General features: G+C 45.9%; 2 protein-coding genes across 2 annotated transcripts in view; one reads left to right on the top strand and one right to left on the bottom strand.

The window, feature by feature from the left end:
* The window catches only part of LOC129857949 (dedicator of cytokinesis protein 2-like), a 165,304-nt gene that overhangs the window by 65,846 nt on the left and 77,644 nt on the right, over positions 1 to 21,814 (bottom strand). The gene's annotated exons all lie outside the window — the stretch shown is intronic.
* LOC129857950 (mucin-5B-like) overlaps positions 1,100 to 21,814 on the top strand; it is a 25,476-nt gene continuing 4,761 nt past the window's right edge. The window contains exons 1-3 of the mRNA XM_055926666.1: positions 1,100 to 1,290; positions 13,332 to 15,383; positions 16,946 to 17,020. Coding sequence (XP_055782641.1) covers positions 13,747 to 15,383; positions 16,946 to 17,020 — 1,712 coding nt within the window. The 5' untranslated portion in view covers positions 1,100 to 1,290; positions 13,332 to 13,746. The remainder of the gene's footprint in view (positions 1,291 to 13,331; positions 15,384 to 16,945; positions 17,021 to 21,814) is intronic.

Raw genomic sequence — 21,814 nt, 5'->3', positions numbered from 1 at the left:
ATGGCACGTTGTGTTAGCTAATCCAAGTTTATCATTTTAAAAGGCTAATTGATCATTAGAAAACCCTTTTTCAATTATGTTAGCACTGCGGAAAACTGTTGTTCTGATTAAAGACTAGTTGAGTATCTGGAGCATCAGCATTTGTGGGTTCAATTACAGGCTCAAAATGGCCAGAAACAAATAACTTTCCTCTGAAACTCGTCAGTCTATTCTTGTTCTAAGAAAGAAAGGTTATTTCATGTCAGAAATTGCCAAGAAACTGAAGATCTCGTACAACGCTGTGTACTACTCCCTTCACAAAACAGTGCAAATTGGCTATAACCAGAATAGAAAGAGGAGTGGGAGGCCCCGGTGCACAACTGAGCAAGAGCACAAGTACATTGGAGTGTCTAGTTTGAGAAACAGACGCCTCACAAGTTCTCAACTGGGTGCTTCGCTAAATATTAGCAGCAAACCACCAGTCTCAACGTCAACAGCGAAGAGGCGACTCCGGGATTCTGGCCTTTTAGGCAGAACTGCAAAGAAAAAGCCATATCTCAGGCTGGCCAATAAAAAGAAAAGATTAAGATGGGCAAAAGAACACAGACACTGGACAGAGGAACTCCCCCTAGAAGGCCAGCATCCCGGAGTTGCCTGTTGACGTTGAGACTGGTGTTTTGCGGGTACTATTTAATGAAGCTGCTAGTTAGAATTTTAATTCATAGGTTGAATTGAGTTAAATTCAGAAAGTCAGAATTGACTCCAACCCTGGTGTGTGTGTGTGTGTATCAACACCCCTGGCCAGTGTCCCAGGAGAAGGGACCTCTGTGCTGCCAGACTTTCCCCTGGTCTGCTCAGGTCTGGTACAGTAGTCTGCCACAGCAGACACAGCCAGGGAAACAAGGACACACACTGGATTAACACAGGAGAGAGGGACAGAGAGACAGGAAAAGGAGAGAGAGACCGTGAGAGAGAGCGAGAGAGGGGGTGAGCTAGAGGGAAACATAGAGACAGAGAGAGTGAGAGGGCGAGAGAGAGAGAGAGCAAGAGGGGGGAGGAGAGAGAGGGGGGGAGGGGGTGGGGGTGGGGTAGATAGAGAGGGGGAGGAGAGAGAGAGAAGCAGAGGATCAGTTAGTGCCGCGGAGCACCGGAGTCAGCAACACAGACAGAGAGAGAGAAAGAGAGTGACAGAGGGGGGGGGGAAGAGCTGGACTAAGACAGACGAACTAACTGGAGGCGTGTGAGAGAGAAAGGAGGAGAGAAAATAGGTGTGTGGACGGGAGCAGAGGAAGAGCGTAGAAAGGAGTGGAGGTGAGTGAGAGAGTGAGTGAGGAAGGACAGTAGTTATAGAGGAGTTATCAGTGGACAGAGAACCTTCATTACACAGCGCACACACACACACACACACACACACACACACACACACACACACACACACACACACACACACACACACACACACACACACACACACACACACACACACACACACACACACACACACACACACACACAGTGCTTGTATGTCAGGGCTTGTGTAAGTGCCTGTTGGTATGTGATTGTCCCATAGTGGTGGGTTTGTTGTTGCCAAGTGCCCAGGTAGAATGCGTTTTTCTATTTGCCCCCACAATCATTAAGATTGACTTTGATCCTGCTAGGGTGTGTGAATGTGTGATGCTCTGTGTGTGTGTGTGGTGTGTGTGTGTGATGCTCTGTGTGTGTGTGTGTGTGTGTGTGTGTGTGTGTGTGTGTGTGTGTGTGTGTGTGTGTGTGTGTGTGTGTGTGTGTGTGTGTGTGTGTGTGTGTGTGTGTGTGTGTGTGTGTGTGTGCGTGTGCGCGTGTCCTTTGTGTTTGAGCTGTGTTTGCGCTGTCCTTTGTGTTTGCGGTGTACTGTGGCAGGTGAGTAATCGTATCCGTCTGTCACTGTAGGCTTTGACACAGTCTGTTGAGGCATGCTATGTGTGCGCTTGTGTGCGTATTCAGCTGTGTAAAGCCCAATGAACTCTGTGCGGCCGGCGACATGGTGTTTTAAAGCTGTGCGTGTGTGTGTGTGTGTGTTATACCTCCACTGGTTTAGCTCTAGTGAATAGCTCAAAGCACAAAGCCGTCCCAGAGTGTATTGCTGCGGATACTCTCTTCTACAATTTATGTTCACACAGATCTAAACGTGTGTTTCTGTTTATGCGGCATAAGAGGGGGAGTGTTGCGTTCGTTTTGTTTATGGTGTGTGTACCCATAGGTTTGAGTGTGTGTGTGAGCGGCGTGCATGTGTGTATTAGTCTATAGCCGTTCATGTGCATGTTCACTGTTCCCTTTTGCCCACACTACTTTACCTCCTTCAGGACTCTGGGTTCTAACACAGAGGCCCAGTCACGCACTGATGGGAAGTAAACACATAGAGGTAGACACACAGATACCAGTAGAAATATAGAGGGGAGGCAGCCAGGTTGCTCAAGATCCACTGCGAAACTCGACGTCCGTCCAACCTTAACCCTTACCTTAAGCATTCAGACTGAATGCCTCAACTTAACCGTGGACTTGTTTTTGTTTTGACCCTATCCCAAACCTTAACCCTTAACCCTTGACTTAACCTCTGGCTCCGAGGGCCACGTCTTCAATCCCAACGTTAGGCACACGCTTTTTGGTTTTTGGTTTGAACCCTTCCCCGAACCTTAACCCTTAACTTAACCCTTCAAAATGTTACGTTTGTAGACAATTGTCGGACTCCGCAGTGAGACTGCGAGAGCTGATTGATGAGTGACAAGGTAGAAATAGACAGACAGAGAGATAGCACAGAAGGAGGAGAGAAGGGATACACACAGACAGACAGACAGACAGACAGACAGACAGACAGACAGACAGACAGACAGACAGACAGACAGACAGACAGACAGAGAGAGAGAGAGAGAGAGAGAGAGAGAGGAGAGGAGCGAATGGTCTAATGAGATATAAAGTGAGCTAGAGAGACTACGATGGTTAATCTATAGGTTATGACAAAATAAATGTATTTAGACTCGAAGTGTATCTCTGGAGAGGAGAGAGGAAAGAGAGAGTTAGAGAGATAGAATGGGGGAGGGTGACAGATGGGGTGAGAGACAAAAGGAGGTGAGAGAAAGATAGAGGGTGGAGAAAAGCAACGAATTGGTGAGAGATAAATATATATATATAGTGAGAGAGAGAGAGTGTATGTGTATGTGTGTGTGTTCATGTGTGCGTGCGAGTGTGTTTGTGTTCATCTGTGCGTGCGTGCATGTGTGTGTGTGTGTGTGTGTGTGTGTGAGTGCTTGTGTTCATGTGTGCGTGCGTGCATGCATGCGTGCTAGTGTTTGTGTGTGTGTTCATGTCTGTGCGTGTCTGCATTTGTGCGTACAAGCAAATGCATGCACGTGTGTGTGTTATCAGGCCAGCGACAGAGTGAGAGACCCAGACCTCCTGATTATCAGACAGACAGACAGAAAGGAAGGACAGAATGACAGGGAATGAGAAAAGAGAGATACGCCAATGATACAGGGACGAAAGAGAGAGAGGGCATGGAGGGTCAGGTTGATGGAGAGACGAGGGAGGAGGTATAGACCGAGGGTTAGTGATACAGGGACGGAAGAGAGAGAGGGCATGGAGGGTCAGGTTGATGGAGAGACGAGGGAGGAGATATAGACCGAGGGTTAGTGATACAGGGACGGAAGAGAGAGAGGGCATGGAGGGTCAGGTTGATGGAGAGACGAGGGAGGAGGTATAGACCGAGGGTTAGTGATACAGGGATGAAAGAGATAGAGGGCATGGAGGGTCAGGTTGATGGAGAGACGAGGGAGGAGATATAGACCGAGGGTTAGTGATACAGGGACGAAAGAGAGAGAGGGCATGGAGGGTCAGGTTGATGGAGAGACGAGGGAGGAGGTATAGACCGAGGGTTAGTGATACAGGGACGGAAGAGAGAGAGGGCATGGAGGGTCAGGTTGATGGAGAGACGAGGGAGGAGATATAGACCGAGGGTTAGTGATACAGGGACGGAAGAGAGAGAGGGCATGGAGGGTCAGGTTGATGGAGAGACGAGGGAGGAGATATAGACCGAGGGTTAGTGATACAGGGACGAAAGAGAGAGAGGGCATGGAGGGTCAGGTTGATGGAGAGACGAGGGAGGAGGTATAGACCGAGGGTTAGTGATACAGGGACGAAAGAGAGAGAGGGCATGGAGGGTCAGGTTGATGGAGAGACGAGGGAGGAGGTATAGACCGAGGGTTAGTGATACAGGGACGAAAGAGAGAGAGGGCATGGAGGGTCAGGTTGATTGAGAGACGAGGGAGGAGATATAGACCGAGGGTTAGTGATACAGGGACAAGAGAGAGAGAGAGAGAGAGAGAGACATTGAGTGATGGGATAGAGAGAGACAGGGAGTGACGGGGAAGAGAGAGACAGTGAGTGATGGGAAAGAGAGAGACAGGAAGTGAAGGGGAAGAGAGAGACAGGGAGTGACGGGGAAGAGAGAGACAGGGAGTGACGGGGAAGAGAGCGACATGGAGTGACGGGGAAGAGAGAGAAAGAGAGTGACGGGGACGAGAGAGACAGGGAGTGATGGGGAAGAGAGAGACAGGGAGTGATGGGGAAGAGAGAGAAAGGGAGTGATGGGGAAGAGGGACACGAGAGAGAGGAGCGAAAAGTGGAGAATATTTAGAGGGAAAAAAGGGGACACAGATAAAGGAGGGAGTAACTGGAGATAATGAGAGGAGGGTGAGGAGGAGGGAGGAAATGAGGGGGTGATAAGAAGAGGAGAACAGAGGAATAAGAAGTATTGAAAAAGAAGATAAGATCAGTCTGAATAGAGACAAGAGTATTGAATATGTGCTACACTTCACTCCCCCTCCTCTGTGTGTGTGTGTGTGTGTGTGTGTGTGTGTGTGTGTGTGTGTGTGTGTGTGTGTGTGTGTGTGTGTGTGTGTGTGTGTGTGTTTCTCCTGTTAACCCCAAAGTTAAAGAATCACTAAGACACGAGTGCCCTGAACAAAAATATAAGCGCAACATGTAAAGTGTTGGTCCCATGTTTCGCGAGCTGAAATAAAATATCCCAGAAATGTTCCGTATGCACAAATGTGTTTACATCCCTGTTAGTGAGCGTTTCTCCTTTGCCGAGACAATCCATCCACCTGACAGGTGTGGCATATCAGGAAGGTGATTAAACAACATGAGCATTACACAGGTGCACCTTGTGCTGTGGACAATAAAAGGCCACTCACACAACACAATGCTACTGACGTGTCAAGTTTTGAGGGAGCGTGCAATTGGCGTGTTGACTGCAGGAATGTCCACCGGAGCTGTTGCCAGAGAATTGAACGGTATCATGACCACGTGTATGATGTTGTGTGGACGAGCAGTTTGCTAATGTCAACACTGTGAACAGATTGCCCAATGGTGGTGCTGGGGTTATGGAATGGGCAGGCATATGCTACAGACAACAAACACAATTGCATTTTATCGATGGCAAGTGAAATGCACAGAGATACCGTGACGAGATCCTGAGGCCCATTGTCTTGCCATACATCAGCCCCCATCACCTCATGTTTCAGAATGATATTGCACGGCCCCATGCTGCAAGGATCTGTACACAATTCCTGGACACTGAAAAGGTCCCATTTCCTCCACGGCCTGCATACTCATCAGACATGTCACCAATTGAGCATGTTTGGGATGTTCTGAATCGACTTGTACAATCTATTTTTTAAACAACCAGGCTGGTGTGAGTGTCTGTGTGTGTGGATTAGGGATTCAGAAGTCAGACAAGGAAAAGAAGTGGGGGGGAGAGGATTACATGTATATTGAACAAAAATATAAACGCAACATGCAACAATTTCAAAGATTTTACTGAGTTACAGTTCATATAAGGAAATCAGTCAATTTAAATAAATTCATTTGCACCTAATCTATAGATTTCACATGACTGGGAATACAGATATGCATCTCTTGGTCACAAATACTTTAAGAGCCACAGCGAAATTTGACGTCAGTCCACGCAGCCAGGACGTTAGGATATTCATTAAAACTGCCCACTAGGGGAAACAGTGAGCACTATAAGAGGTTTATTCTCACCCTATCCCAATCCTTAACCCTTAATTTAACATTTCTGAATTAATCCCTAAACTCAACCGTCAAGTTGTTTCTGTTGTAACCCTTTCCCAAACCTTAACTCAATCAATCAAATGTATTTATAAAGCCCTTTTTTTACATCAGCCGATGTCACTAAGTACTGTACAGAAACCCAGCCTAAAACCCCAAACAGCAAGCAATGCAGATGTAGAAGCACGGCGACTAGGAAAAACCCCCTAGAAAGGCCGGAACCTAGGAAGAAACCTTAGAGAGGAACCAGGCTCTGATGGGTGGCCAGTAACTATTAACTTAACATTTCTGAATTAATGCCGAAACTTAACCGTCATGTTATTTCCCAAACCTTAACCCTTAACTTAACATTTCTGAATGAATAGCTAAACTTAACCGTCAAGTTGTTTCTGTTGTAATTGTATCTCTATCCGTACATCAGAGATCTATACACGTCCTGTAAATGGGCGAGAGCAAGGTTTGATTACTGTGCAGTAAAGCAACCCTCACACACACGCAGGCAAGTGCACGCAAACACACACCCACCCACTCTCCAGCCGTCAATCGAATGGTTAAAACATTTGTCACACCTTGAGATGACAGGGGACTCGATTCACTGGAGCTTTCAGCTCATTGTAGCCAGAACAAGGACAAAGACACAGTGTCACACACTCACTGTCAAACACACACACACTTTGTCTGATAATCACTCTCCTGACACAGTGTCTCAGTGACTTGACACATATTCAAAACTTTTTTTGTTAGATGCCTACAGGGCATTGTGTTCAAAAGGTATTTTTTAAATACCAACCAACTGTTCAGAAGCTCCCAAAGCATCTGAAGCTGAGGCAATGTTTTTACCATTATGGCTATGTACTTCACACTTTCTATTTATCACTCTCGGTGTGTGTGTATGTGTGTGTGTGTGTGTGTGTGTGTGTGTGTGTGTGTGTGTCTAGCAGCGTGGTGACGGATGCTTTAATTTAAGTTTACCCCTCCCTCTCTCTCTTCAGTCTGGCCTCTCTCTCAACTGTTCTCTTCACTTTTCTACAGACACAGGCACACACACACACACACACACACACACACACACACACACACACACACACACACACACACACACACACACACACACACACACACACACACACACACACACACACACACACACACACACACACACAATCTCATATCTCTCACATCTCATCAGTGATTCTTCCCCTCCCTGAAAATGCTGCTTTTATCCTTCTATCTTCTACTATCCTTTATAGACCTCCCTCTCTGCCCCCTCTATCCTCCACTGTGCTTTGTTCCCATTCCTTTCTCCTCGCTCCATCTCCTCTTTTGCTTCAGTACCTTCTTCTCCTGTGTCTCCTTATGCATTCCCTGCACAGGATGACTCAATCTACACCACAGGACGTGTCTCAGTAAAGAGCATACGAGTAAAGTCTGCACAGTGTGTGTGTGTGTGTGTGTGTGTGTGTGTGTGTGTGTGTGTGTGTGTGTGTGTGTGTGTGTGTGTGTGTGTGTGTGTGTGTGTGTGTGTGTGTGTGTGTGTGTGTGTGTGTGTGTGTGTGTGTGTGTGTGTGTGTGCGCGCGCGTGCGTGCGTGCGGGCGTGTGTCAGAGAGAAAAATATTTATAAATATAACACTAGAGAAGCCACCCTTATCCTCAAAGCTTACTTATTATATATACAGTACCAGTCAAAAGTTTGGGCACAACTACTCATTCAAGGGTTTGTCTTTATTTCTTACTATTTTTCTACATTGTAGAATAATAGTGAAGACATCAAAACTCTGAAATAACACATATGGAATCATGTAGTAACCAAAAAAGTGTTCTTCAAAGTAGCTACCCTTTTCCTTGATGACAGCTTTGCATACTCTTGGCATTCTCTCAACCAGCTTCATGAGGTAATCAACTGGAATGCAATTCAATTAACAGGTGTGGCTTGTTAAAAATTAATTTGTGGAATTTCTTTCCTTCTTAATGCGTTTGAGCCAATCAGTTGTGTTGTGACAAGGTAGGGGTGGTATACAGAAGATAGCCCTATTTGATAAAAGAACAAGTCCATATTATGGCAAGAACAGCTCAATTAGGCAAAGAGAAATGACAGTCCATCATTACTTTAAGACATGAAGGTCAGTCAATCTGGAAAATTTAAAATAAAATAAAAATGTCTTCAGGTGCGGTCGCAAAAACCATCAAGCGCAATGATGAAACTGTCTCTCATGACTACCGCCACAGGAATGGAAGACCCAGAAAAACCTCTGCTGCAGAGGATAAGTTAATTAGCGTTACCAGCCTCAGAAATTGCAGCCCCAAAAAATGCTTCACAGAGTTCAAATAACAGACACATCTCAAAATCAACTGTTCAGAGGAGACTACATTAATCAGGCCTTCATGGTCGAATTGCTGCACAAAAACCACTAATAAAGGACAACAATAATAAGACACTTGCTTGGGCCTAGAAATATGAGCAATGGACATTAGACTGGTGGAAATCTGTCCTTTGGTCTGATGAGTCCAAATTTTTGATTTTTGGTTTGAACCATCGTGTCTTTGTGAGACGCAGAGTAGGTGAACGGATGATCTCTGCATGTGTGGCAAGGAGGAAGAGATGTGATGGTGTGGGGGTGCTTTGCTGGTGACACTGTCTGTGATTTGTTTTGAATTCAAGGCATACTTAACCAGCATGGCTACCACAGCATTCTGTAGCGATATGCCATCCCATCTGTTTTGCACTTAGTGGGGCTATCATTTATTTTCCAACAGCACAATTACCCAAAACACACCTCCAGGCTGTGTTAGGGCTATTTGACCAAGAAGGAGAGTGATGGAGTGCTGCATCAGGTGACTTGGCCTCCACAATCACCTGACCTCAATCTATCTGAACAAACTTTATCTGACTCTTTGTAAACTGGAAACCACACACCCTGAGGCTGCATTCATCGTAGCTGGGTATTTTAACAAGGCTAATCTGAAAACAAAAATCCCTAAATTCTATCAGCATATCGATTGTGCTACCAGGGCTGGTAAAACCTTGGATCATTGTTATACTAACTTCCGTGATGCATATAAGGCCCTCCCCCGCCCTCCTTTCGGAAAAGCTGACCACGACTCCATTTTGCTGCTTCCAGCCTACAAACAGAAACTAAAACAACAAGCTCCCTCGCTCAGATCTGTTCAACGCTGGTCCGACCAATCTGACCAATCTACAGCTCAGCATTTAACACCATAGTACCCTCCAAACTCGTCATCAAGCTCGAGACCCTGGGTCTCGACCCCGCCCTGTGCAACTGGGTCCTGGACTTCCTGACGGGCCGCCACCAGGTGGTGAGGATAGGTAACAACATCTCCACCCCGCTGATCCTCAACACCGGGGCCCCACAAGGGTGCGTTCTGAGCCCTCTCCTGTACTCCCTGTTCACCCATGACTGCGTGGCCATGCACGCCTCCAACTCAATCATCAAGTTTGCGGAAGACACTACAGTGGTAGGCTTGATTACCAACAATGACGAGACGGCCTACAGGGAGGAGGTGAGGGCCCTCGGAGTGTGGTGTCAGGAAAATAACCCCACACTCAACGTCAACAACACAAAGGAGATGATTGTGTACTTCAGGAAACAGCAGAGGGAGCACCCCCCTATCCACATCGACGGGACAGTAGTGGAGAAGGTGGAAAGTTTTAAGTTCCTCGGCGTTCACATCACGGACAAACTGAAATGGTCCACCCACAGAGACAGCGTTGTGAAGAAGGCGCAACAGCGCCTCTTCAACCTCAGGAGGCTGAAGAAATTCGGCTTGTCACCAAAAGCACTCACAAACTTCTACAGATGCACAATCGAGAGCATCCTGTCGGGCTGTATCACCGCCTGGTACGGCAACTGCTCCGCCCACAACTGTAAGGCTCTCCAGAGGGTAGTGAGGTCTGCACAACGCATCACCGGGGGCAAACTACCTGCCCTCCAGGACACCTACACCAACCGATGTCACAGGAAGGCTATAAAGATCATCAAGGACAACAACCACCCAAGCCACTGCCTGTTCACCCCGCTATCATCCAGAAGGCGAGGTCAGTACAGGTACATCAAAGCAGGGACCAAGAGACTGAAAAACAGCTTCTATCTCAAGGCCTTCAGACTGTTAAACAGCCACCACTAACATTTAGTGGCCGCTGCCAACATACTGACTCAACTCCAGCCACTTTAATAATGGGAATTGATGGAAATTATGTAAAAATGTACCACTAGCCACTTAAACAATGCCACTTAATACAATGTTTACATACCCTACATTACTCATCTCATATGTATATGTATATATGTACTCTATATCATCTACTGCATCTTGCCATCTTTATGTAATACATGTATCACTAGCCACTTTAAACTATGCCACTTTATGTTTACATACCCTACATTACTCATCTCATATGTATATACTGTACTCTATACCATCTACTGCATCTTGCCTATGCCGTTCTGTACCATCACTCATTCATATATCTTTATGTACATATTCTTTATCCCTTTACACTTGTGTGTATAAGGTAGTAGTTGTTAGGTTAGATTACTTGTTGGTTATTACTGCATTGTCGGAACTAGAAGCACAAGCATTTCGCTACACTCGCATTAACATTTGCTAACCACGTGTATGTGACAAATAAAATTTGATTTGTTTGATTTTAATTGAGATGGTTTGGGATGAGTTGGACTGCAGAGTAAAGGAAAAGCAGCCAACAAGTGCTCAGCATATGTGGGAACTTCTTCAAGACTGTTGGAAAAGCATTCCAGGTGAAGCTGGTTGAGAGAATGCCAAGAGTGAACAAAGCAGTTATCAAGGCAAAAGGTGGCAAATTTGAAGAATCTAAAATAAAAAATACATTTTGATTTGTTTAACACTTTTTTGGTTACTACATGATTCCATATGTGTTATTTCATAGTGTTGATGTCTTCACTATTATTCTACAATGTAGAAAATAGTAAAATATAAAGAAAAACCATTGAATGAGTAGGTGTGTCCAAACTTTTGACTTGCACTGTATATAGTTGAGTAGCACCACAGAGTCGCATCTTCACTGTTGACGTTGAGACTGATGTTCTGCGGGTACTATTTAATGAAGCTGCTAGTTGAGGACTTGTGAGACGTCTGTTTCTAAAACTAGACACTCTAATGTACTTGTCCTCTTGCTCAGTTATGCACCGGGGCCTCCCAATTATCTTTCTATTCTGGTTAGCGCCAGATTGCGCTGTTCTGTGAAAGTTGTAGTACACAGCGTTGTACGAGATCTTCAGTTTCTTGGCAATTTCTCGCATGGAATAGCCTTGATTTCTCAGAAGAAGAACAGACTGACGAGTTTCAGAAGAAAGGTCTTTGTTTATGGCCATTTTGAGCCTGTAATTGAACTCACAAATGCTGATGCTCCAGATACTCAACTAGTCTAAAGAAGGCCAGTTTTATTGCTTCTTTAATCAGAACAACAGTTTTCAACTGTGCTAACATAATTGCAAAAGGTTTTTCTAATGATCAATTAGCCTTTTAAAATTATAAACTTGGATTAGCTAACACAACGTGCCATCGGAACACAGGAGTGATACTTGCTGATAATGGGCATCTGTACGCCTATTTAGATATTCCATAAAAAATCTGCCATTTCCAGCTACAATAGTGATTTACAACATTAACAATGTCTACACTGTATTTCTGATAAATTTCATGTTATTTAAATGGACAAAACATTTGATTTTCTTTCAAAAACACAGACATTTCTAAGTGACCCCAAACTTTTGAACGGTAGTGTATATACTATATATGTGTGTGTAAGCTTTGAGGATAAGGTTGGCTGCTCTATTGATAGTAACCAGGGTTCAAAGGTCAGGCTCAATGGTTTATACACTTGCTGGTGACGCAATTGTAAAGCAAGACATGCCAGGTCAGGACACACATGGCAGGACACATACACACACACACACACACACACACACACACACACACACACACACACACACACACATCATATTGTACAGTAATAGGGACAAATGTGTGTGTGGAGACTAATTATGTTCTCTGCTGCAGCAGGTGTCTGAATGTCTGTGTGTCTGAGGAAAGACTATTCCAAAGAAATTAACTACAGAGAAATTACTTTAAATAGAGTTAAACAGTCCAAGTCCCGCAGCCAAGTCTCTCATGACTCACACTCAAAATATTCATATTCTCAATATGCCACTCTCTCTCACACAGACTCTCGTAAGATGTCCTTGCCAGACTTCTTTTTTTTTTTTTAAACGAAATAGCTCTGTCAAAATATTTATCTGCCCGAAACAGTATCTTTCAGAAACGAACATGCACATACTGTATGTACTCATGTGCACACGCACACGCACACGCCCACGCACACATACACACAAAGGTCGACACATGATTGCCCGTCATGCTGAGTCCTGACCCGTCATACTTCCTGTCATGGGAGACTTGTTGCCATGGTAGCAGTTAGTAAACAATGGTGTCCCATGCTAGCACCCCTCGGTCAGAGGCTAATGAGGTCATTAGCGCTGCTTGCTAATATTCTAACGACGTCTCACAAGCCTCCCAGACATGCACAACCTGACACCTCCCACCCGGGCACTTCCATTCTTAGAGAGAAGCTAAAAACATGAATTATATGTAGATATAAGTATATTCCGGACTCTGACATTGCTCGTTCTGATATTTTTGTCATTTTCTTTTTTCATGTGTGTATTGTTTTTTATTGCTATGTATTACTGCACTGTTGGAGCTAGAAACACAAGCATTCCACTGCACCTGTGAAAAAATCAGAAACTGAACATTTTGTGTGTGTTTGCTGGGGGTGTCGCAAATGGCACACTATTACCTACAGTATATAGTGCACTAAAAACATTTGTGTAGGCCAACTATAAAAGGGCATCATGTTTAACCTTAATTTAACTAGGCAAGTCAGTTAAGAACAAATTCATATTTACAATGACAGCCTACCATGGAACAGTGGGTTAACTGCCTTGTTCAGGGGCAGAACATCAGATTTGAACTTTGCCAGTTTTGGTTACTGGCCCAACGCTCTAACCACTAGGCCACCTGCCGCCCCAAGTCATTCGGGACACAACCTGGGTATTTTCCACCTGGAGTGGAGAAGGTGATTGTGGAGTGATATGAATGTATTGATCCAGTCTGCAGCCATGCAGCAAGTGAAGTGGTACTGGAGCTGTAACGGTCTCAGCTAAATCCGTCTCTTCTCTTCTTTCCGCAGAGTGAAAAAGAGATGGATGGAAGAAGCTGCTACACCTTTCTTCTCTCATCCAATAAAGAACTGAATCACATGTTTTCATTAATGACCCAGAGGTATGAGGACCAATCGTCAGACTGAGTGCTGACGTCATACCAGTGACAGAGGCAGAATTGGGACCACCATGGATTCTATGGCAAATGAGCAACAGTACTCTCACACACTGTAACTCATATTCTCTCTGTATACCTCTCTCTCTCTCTCTCTCTCTCTCTTTCTCTCTCTCTCTCTTTCAAAAACACTCTTCACACTTGGATAAAACAGAGACCAGTAACTCATCTCTCCACTCAGATATAAGACTGCCTCTCACAACTGTGATGTCACAGAGTGGCTCCTCCTCTTCCAGCTCCTCTGGGGGCTGAGCCAATTGGCTGGGGCTATGGGTAGAAGGGTGGCTGATCCGACAAATCCAGTGCCTGCGCTGGGGGTGCCCCTGGCGGGGGGGCGATGGGGTCCGCTGTGCAGCGTGGGGGTGCAGACCTCCCCTGGCCTTAGGACCCTCCCGTCAATCAAACTCAAACAACCAACCAGCATGCAGCACCCAGAGACAAGGCGGAGTAACAACCATGTCACCACGGTAATGAACATGCCCTCGGAAACAGTTTTTTCTTGTAATTCGTGCAGCAGTGGCGGCAGCGGTGGATTTGCCGTTTCCAAGGAGACGAGTCAGAATGCGATCAATAGTCTGACACAGGACGACATGGGGTCACAGGGGTCAGGGGGCGGGGTCTACTGTCAGATCAAAACCATAAGGACCAATCCCAGGGAGTCTGGTCACAGGTCCAGCGGGAAACGGACGTCTCGATACACCAATGGGAGTGTGGTTGCCCCTGAGGTGGTGGGTGGGGTATGTACTGAGGGTGCCGAGTGGAACGAGCCAATCAGAGAGAGGAGGAGGGTCCAGTCTCTGAGAGGGGAGGAGTCTCGCCCTGTGCTGAGGTCAGGGAGTGTGTCTCAGTCTGTGAGCTCTCACGTCACGCCTCCAAGACCCTGTAGAATGATGACATCATCATCGCCCCGTCTCTGTGGAACCTGCGGGCGTAGACAGTCCCAGGCCCCACCCACTTGCATGGCAACTGCATGCCGCAGGCGAGCGGCCAATAAGACCACAGAGAGCCAGACCCTCCCGAATCCTCCCAGGAAACAGTCCGTACTCCTCAACCAGAACCGGAAAGACTCCCCTGTACTGAACACACACACACACACACCACCAACCCCGCACAAAGCTGTGAAGAACACTCAAACACAAACTCAGACATTGCCCTCTCCACACACAACCCAAAAGACACACACGCTCACAAAAGATTCACCTGTGCCCACATGCTCCAACACTAAGGATACACAACACACACATACAGACCCAGAACCCAGTTTACCCAGGTTACATCAGAAAGAAACACACACACAGACAGCAGACACACACTCACACACCGCAGAGAAACACACATCTAGGCCAAATAAATCCACAAATAATATTCCAGCTACACAGCCTTTTCCAGACAAAAACACAGAGACGTCATCTGACAACCAACACACACCACCAAACTCATCTACACAAGTCACCCCCAAGCCACCACCCCCAGTCCTCCTCATAGGCAAAAAATCCTCGGCCTCTGCACTTCTCCCACCTAAAACCTCCCCCAACCTCTACCACACTGTCCAGTTGAACCCAAAACCAGCACCCCCTGTCCTTCAGACCCAACCCAAACATACACCCCTCACCCCCTCCCTGCTCTCCATAATACCACCAGCACAACCAATCAAAATAGAAGACTCCAAAACCCCTGGCCAATCAAAAGATGCAAATGCTCTGCATGCTGCCCATGTGGCCCCACAATGCAATGGGGCACCAGGAGGTCTGGCGGGGTTACCAGGAGGGGTACAGGGGTGTGTGTCGGGGGGCCTCCACGGGCGTCTTCACAGCGTGGAAGAGAGTCTGCTCTCCAACCAGGAGAAGATCAAAGTCCTCCTCAACGTTATCCAAGACCTGGAGAAAAGCAAGGCCCTCAGCGAAGGGTGAGAGAGGGGTGTGTGTGTGTGTGAGTGAGAGAAAGAGTGAACGAGGGAAAGAGAGAGGAAGATGAAAGAGAAAGGGAGAGAGTGAGAGACTGAGTGTGCAAGAGACGGAGAAAGGATGTATGTGAGAACGTACGGGAGTGCCTTTGAGAATCAACTCCGATGTAAACTGACATGCTTTCTACTTGGTAGCGCACTTTAAGGTCATAGAGTATTGCAGGGGCTGTGATGTACTGTATGCAGTAAGTTATTGCTGCAGTATTACAGAGCACAGCAGAACACCCACAGTGATATGTGTACAGAACACCTTTCTAAACCCTGCTGTATAAAAGTAAATAGCAGTTCTTGCCTTTGTGGTGTATTCCGCTGCTCGGACTTTGTATGCATTCTATCATATGGTCCATATAATTACAGGCAGAGCTCCTTCCTTATGTCACGGCTGCTCCCTCCGGCTTTAAGGTCAACATAAGTTATCTATTCAGTTTTATCTATTCAGTTTCCCTCTCCTCATTTCTGTCTCCTCTCACTTTTCTCTCTCCTCATTCCTATCTCTCTCTCTTCCTCCCTTTCTCTCCCTCCCTCATCTCGTTCTCTCCCTCCCCCATCTCTTTCTCTTCGTTTCTACATCTCCTTATTTCTCTCACACAAATCAAACACTCTCCGACTCTCATTTTGGAAATTGTCCAATTTTCTACTTATTCTTTGTTCCCATTCGACGTTCTCCTCGTTCACATTCATTCTTCTACTTGAAGAATGCCATTCCTCTCTGTTCACCTCCACCCACCCCCACTATCTCCCTCTTCATCCCTCTATCTTTAATTACCACCCTCTTTCTTTCCTTCTCTCCTGATACGAATCACTTCTTCCTCCATACAACATAGAGCTGACTTCTCCTCCGCTCCTCTCTCCTCACCCTCTGTCCTGTCACTATATTCCACTCAACCTCTACCTCTTGTTGTCAATCAGTACATCACTCTCTCATCTCTTTCCTGTCACTCTGTTTTGTTTCCTCTCTTCCATCACTGTCTTCTCACCTCTCTGTCCCCACTCTCCCTCTGACCCCTGATCCCCTACAACAGACTGCACCCCCTCTCTTATTTTCCCTCGCTCCTCTCTGCTCTTCTACCCACTCCTCTACTTTTTATTTCTCATCTTCTCTCCACTCTACTCCTCCCTCCATCCCTCCCTCTTCTCTCTGTCAGTTCCTCCTGGGTTCACGGCTCACTATAATACCAAACTAATCCCTCCCAGATTATGTTTGAAGATACGCAATTCATGTTTCAGGGGCACAGCAAGACTCACAACAACAGGATACACTTTGTTCCTCTGTGGCATCTGTGTGTGTGTGTGTGTTTGTGTGTGCGTGTGTGTGTGTGTTTGGCACAGTGCTAAATTCAAGTTCTGGTGCTGTTTTTAAGTTTGTATCTTGTGCTCCCTCTGTGTGTGTGTGTGTGTGAATGTGTGTCTGTCTGTTTGTTTGGGGTAGTACTAATGACGCTATCCTGTGTTTTCCTCCTCATCCTGATGTTTGCGTGTTCTTCTTGTTGTTGTCGTTGTGTTAGGCGCTGCTCTTACAGAACTGGGCAGGATATCAACAACTGCCCCACCTGTCAGAAGACTGCCTGTATCATATACAGGTAAAACACCTTCCTAATACCACATGAATAAAAATACCATTTCACTTTTCAACTACACTTCTTTTTATATATATCAAAATCCACATACTCCCTACAGGTACACTTTGCTAATATAACAGTATACACAACCCACATTTTACAGTGTACACTCGAACCCCTAGCAGATGGCTTCAGTTTCAGTGTCAAGTTTTATTTGTTGTATGTACAGGATTTGCATTGTTGTATACCGTCCAACAAAATGCAGGCTCCTTCTCGACTACGCAACAACAATAATAAATAATACAATATAAGAATACGAACATAAAGTAAATGGCAGTAGAATAGAATAAAGATTGTAACATAATTATAATACAGGAAGGCACAATTTATACTACAATATTTACAAGTGTATTGGGGCGGGGGGTGGGGGAGGCATTGTATAAACTGAGCAGTATAATAAGAGTCTGGTAGCAGTAGTTGTGATGTGTGTGTGTGTGTGTGTGTGTGTGTGTGTGTGTGTGTGTGTGTGTGTGTGTGTGTGTGTGTGTGTGTGTGTGTGTGTGTGTCTGTGTGTGTCTGTGTGTGTCTGTGTGTGTCTGTGTGTGTCTGTGTGTGTGTCTGTGTGTATATGAGTGAGTGCATGTGTACTAAGGTATGGAGAATCAGAGCAGGTGGTCAGTCCAGTTCAAGTGTTCAGCAGTCTGATGGTTTGTAGATAGAAACTGTCTCTGAACCTGTTGGTATCAGACCTCATGTTCCGATACCGTCCGACGGTAAGGGAGAGAACAGCTTGTGGCTAGGGTGCGTGGGATCCTTGATGATGCTACATGCCTTCCTCAGGAACCATTTCGACTAGATATCCTGGATGGGTGGGAGCACAGTCTCAATGATGTACAGGGGCGTCTTCACCACCCGCTAGAGGGCCTTGCGGTTGTGGACGTAAAATTTCCCGTACTAGGCCGTGATGCAACCGGTCAGGATGATCATCCTTTCACCTACTCTGCGTCTCACAAAGACCCGGCGCTTGGAACCAAACACCTCAAATTTGGACTCATCAGACCAAAGGACAGATTTCCACCAGTCTAATGTCCATTGCTCGTGTTTCTTGGACTTTTTCCTATTGGTGTCCTTTAGTAGTAGTTTCTTTGGAGCAAATCGACCATGAAGGCCTGTTTCACACAGTCTCCTCTGAATAGTTGATGTTGAGATGTGTCTGTTACTTGAAACATTTATTTGGGATGCAATCCTAGGTGCAGTTAACTCTAATGAACTTATTCTCCGCAGCAAAAGGTAACTCTGAGCCTCCCTTTCATCTGGCAGTCCTCATGAGAGCTAGTTTCATCATATTGATGGTCTTTGGGGCTGCACTTGAAGAAACTGACTGACCTTCATGTCTTAAAGTAATGATGGACTGTCGTTTCTCTTTGCTTTTTTGAGCTGTTCTTGTCATAATATGGACTTGGTCTTTTTCCAAATAGGGCTATCTTCTGTATACCACCCCTACCTTGTCATAACACAACTGATTGGCTCAAACACATTAAGAAGGAAAGAAATTCCACAAATGTACTTTTAACAAGGCACACCTGTTCATTGAAATGCATTCCAGGTGACTACCCCGTGAAGCTGGTTGAGAGAATGCCAAGAGTGTGCAAAGCTGTCATCAAGGGAAAGGGTGGCTACTTTGAAGAATCTCAAATATGACAAATATTTTGGCGGGTAACTAAATGATTCCACGTGTGATATTTCATAGTTTTTATGTCTTCATTATTATTCTACAATGTAGAAAAATAGTACAAATAAAGAAAAGCCCTGGAATAAGTAGTTGTGCCCAAACTTTTGACTGGTACTGTATATACAAAAGTATGTGGACACACCTTAAAATTAGTGGATTCGGCTATTTTTGCCATGGTCGTTGCTGACAGGTGTATAAAATCAAGCACACTGCAACGCAATCTCCATAGACAAACATTGGCAGTAGAATGACCTTACTGAAGAGCTCAATGAATTTCAACGTGGCACCGTCATAGGATGCCAGTTCGTCAAATTTCTGCCCTCCTAGAGCTGACCCAGTCAGCCCGAATGTAGTGCCCGAATGTAGTGCTCCAATAAAGTTTGTTGGAGGAGGAATAATGGTCTGGGGCTGTTTTTCGTGGTTCGGGCTAGGCCCTTAGTTCCAGTGAAGGGAAATCTGAATGCAACAACATACAATGACATTTTAGACGATTCTGCGCTTCCAAACAGTTTGGGGAAGGCCTTTTTCTGTTTTATTATGACAATTCCCTCGTGCACAAAGCGAGTCCATACAGAAAGGGTTTGTCGGGATCGGTGTAGAAAAACTTGACTGGCCTGCACAGAGCCCTGACCTCAACCCCATCAAACACCTTAGGGATGAATTGGAAAGCCGACTGCGAGCCAGGCCTAATCACCCAACATCAGTGTCCAACCTCACTAATGCTCTTGCGGCTGAATGGAAGCAAATCAACCCAGCAATGTTCCAACATCTAGTGGAAAGCCTTCCCAGAGAAGTGGAGGCTGTTATAGCAGCAAAGGGGGGACCAACTCCATATTCATGCCCATGATTATGGAATGAGATGTTTGACGAGCAGGTGTCCACATACTTCTGGTCATGTAGTGTACCTCCTCCATGTAGGCTGATTCGTCGTTGTTGCCTATCAGGCCTACAACCGTGGTTGTTGGTGTTGTGCAAAGCCACGTAGTCGTGGGTGAACAGAGAGTACAGCAGAAGACTAAGGACACACCCCTGGGGGCCCCTGTGTTGAGTCAGTATGGAGGAGGTGTTGTTGCCATTCCTCACAGCCTGTGGTCTGCCCATCAGAAAGTCCAGGATCCAGTTGCAGAGGGTGGTGTCCAGATTCAGCATTCTCACATAGATGTTCCTCTTGTCCAGATGTGTTACGGCCCAGTAAATAACGATGGAAATGGCATCTTCTGTAGATCTGTTGGAGCGGTAGGCAAAATGGAGTGGGTCCAGTGTGCCTGCCATGCTGGCCTTGATGTTGGCCATGACCAGCCTCTTGAAGCACTTCATGATGACCGAGGTGAGAGCGACGGGTCAATAGTCATTTAGGCAAGTCACCTTGTTCTTCTTGGGCACTGGGATGATGGTGTTCTCCGTAAAGCGGGTGGGGACTACAGCCTGGGACAGGTTGAAGATGTCCCAGAAGATGCCATCCAGCTGGTCAACACACACACTCTGAGGACACAGCCAGGGATCCCATGTGGGCCGGCAGCTTTGTGAGTATTCACTCTTTTGAGAGTTTTTCCTCAAGTCAGCCTCGGAGAGCGAAAGCACCTGGTCGACCGGAGCAGCGAGAGTCCTCCTGAATGGCTAGGTATTGTCTGCCTCGAAGCGAGCATAGAATGTGTTAAGCTTTTCTGGGAGGGAGGCTTCGGTGGGCACCGCACAGCTGGATTTGCCTTTGTAGTCTGTGATAGTCTGTCGCTCTTGACACATGCAAAGTGAGCTGGTTTGAATTGTAGAACATCAATTCAAGTTTGAGTCTGTGTCTTGTTGCATCCCTAATGGATTTGGGGAGCTCATACCTGCATGCCTTGTACGCGTCGCACATCACCGAGTCATCGGGGTTCGTTCTGCTGTAATTCAATGCTGCAGTACGGGCTTGTTATTGTGGGTACAACATCATCAACACATGAAGCTTGTACCTGACGATGTACTGTATATTCCTCAATGTTAATGGATGAGTCCTGGGTAGATGAATCGTTGAACCTATTCCTAATAGTATTCTCAAATCAATCCTGCAGCATCGAGTCTGCCTCTGTCCTCTGTGTTGGTGGCTCCCTCTTGAGTTACTGCTTGTAGGCGGGGAATAGGAACAGAGAGACGTGATCTGATTGGCCACAATGGGGGGTGGGGTATGGCTGAGTTTGCTGTGTGCCGCCTTGGTGTTTGCTTGTGGCGGTATGTACCCAGCTGTCATAATAACCCACGAGTTTTCCCTTGGCAGATAGTAGGGTTGGCATTTTAACATCCGAAACTCCAGTTCTGATGAACAGGATTTCGCAATGCTTTCAACTTCGGTACACAGGGAATTGTTTACAAGGAAACATACCCCTCCCCCAGACACTTACCAGATCCCCCTGAGTCTTTGCAGAAGCCGCCGGCAGAGTCAAGTGAATTGTCTGTAAGCCATATCTCAGTAAAAACAAAAGACACAGCATTCCCTGATGTTCCTCTGCGATTGAAGCCTAGCTCTGAGTTCACAAAGTTTCTTTTCCAGCGACTGGACATCAGCTATCAGGATACAAGGAAGAGGAAGCAATGTATCTTCGTCTTTTCAGCCTAGCTCGGAGTCCTTTTCCTTCCTCTTCTTCGTTGCCTTAGGTCAACTCGGCCAGGAGAAATAAGCAAGCCGGTAGAGTTAAGCAGGAACCGGCAAGACGCACCCCCTCCTCAGCGCTGCCAACGGGTAAAAGTACTTGTGATGTCATCGACAGTAACAACAAGAAATTCTCCTAGTCAGATGCTGCCCTGTACAAACACCCTACAAAGTACCCAGCAGCAACATCAGCATTCTCCAACTCCCTCTCCATTCTCTGTATGGATGTGACCTAAATTAGTCATTAAATGCTAGAATCCTTAGTTGCCACATCCATTTGTGGACTTATGAATTTATAATAAATACCCATTGATTCTTGAAGAATATAAGCTTAGTTTAACTGTTGTACCCAATCAGAACCCAAAATATAAGCTTGTTTTATTCAATATTGGTAAACAACGTAAATATATTAAACACCGTACAGCCTCAAAACATGGCTAAAACTACATTTTCTTAT

Source organism: Salvelinus fontinalis, chromosome 6 (assembly GCF_029448725.1).
Source record: "Salvelinus fontinalis isolate EN_2023a chromosome 6, ASM2944872v1, whole genome shotgun sequence".
NCBI lineage: Eukaryota > Metazoa > Chordata > Actinopteri > Salmoniformes > Salmonidae > Salvelinus > Salvelinus fontinalis.
Note: the sequence above shows the minus strand (reverse complement) of the source record. Positions and strands in the feature narration are given on the sequence as shown.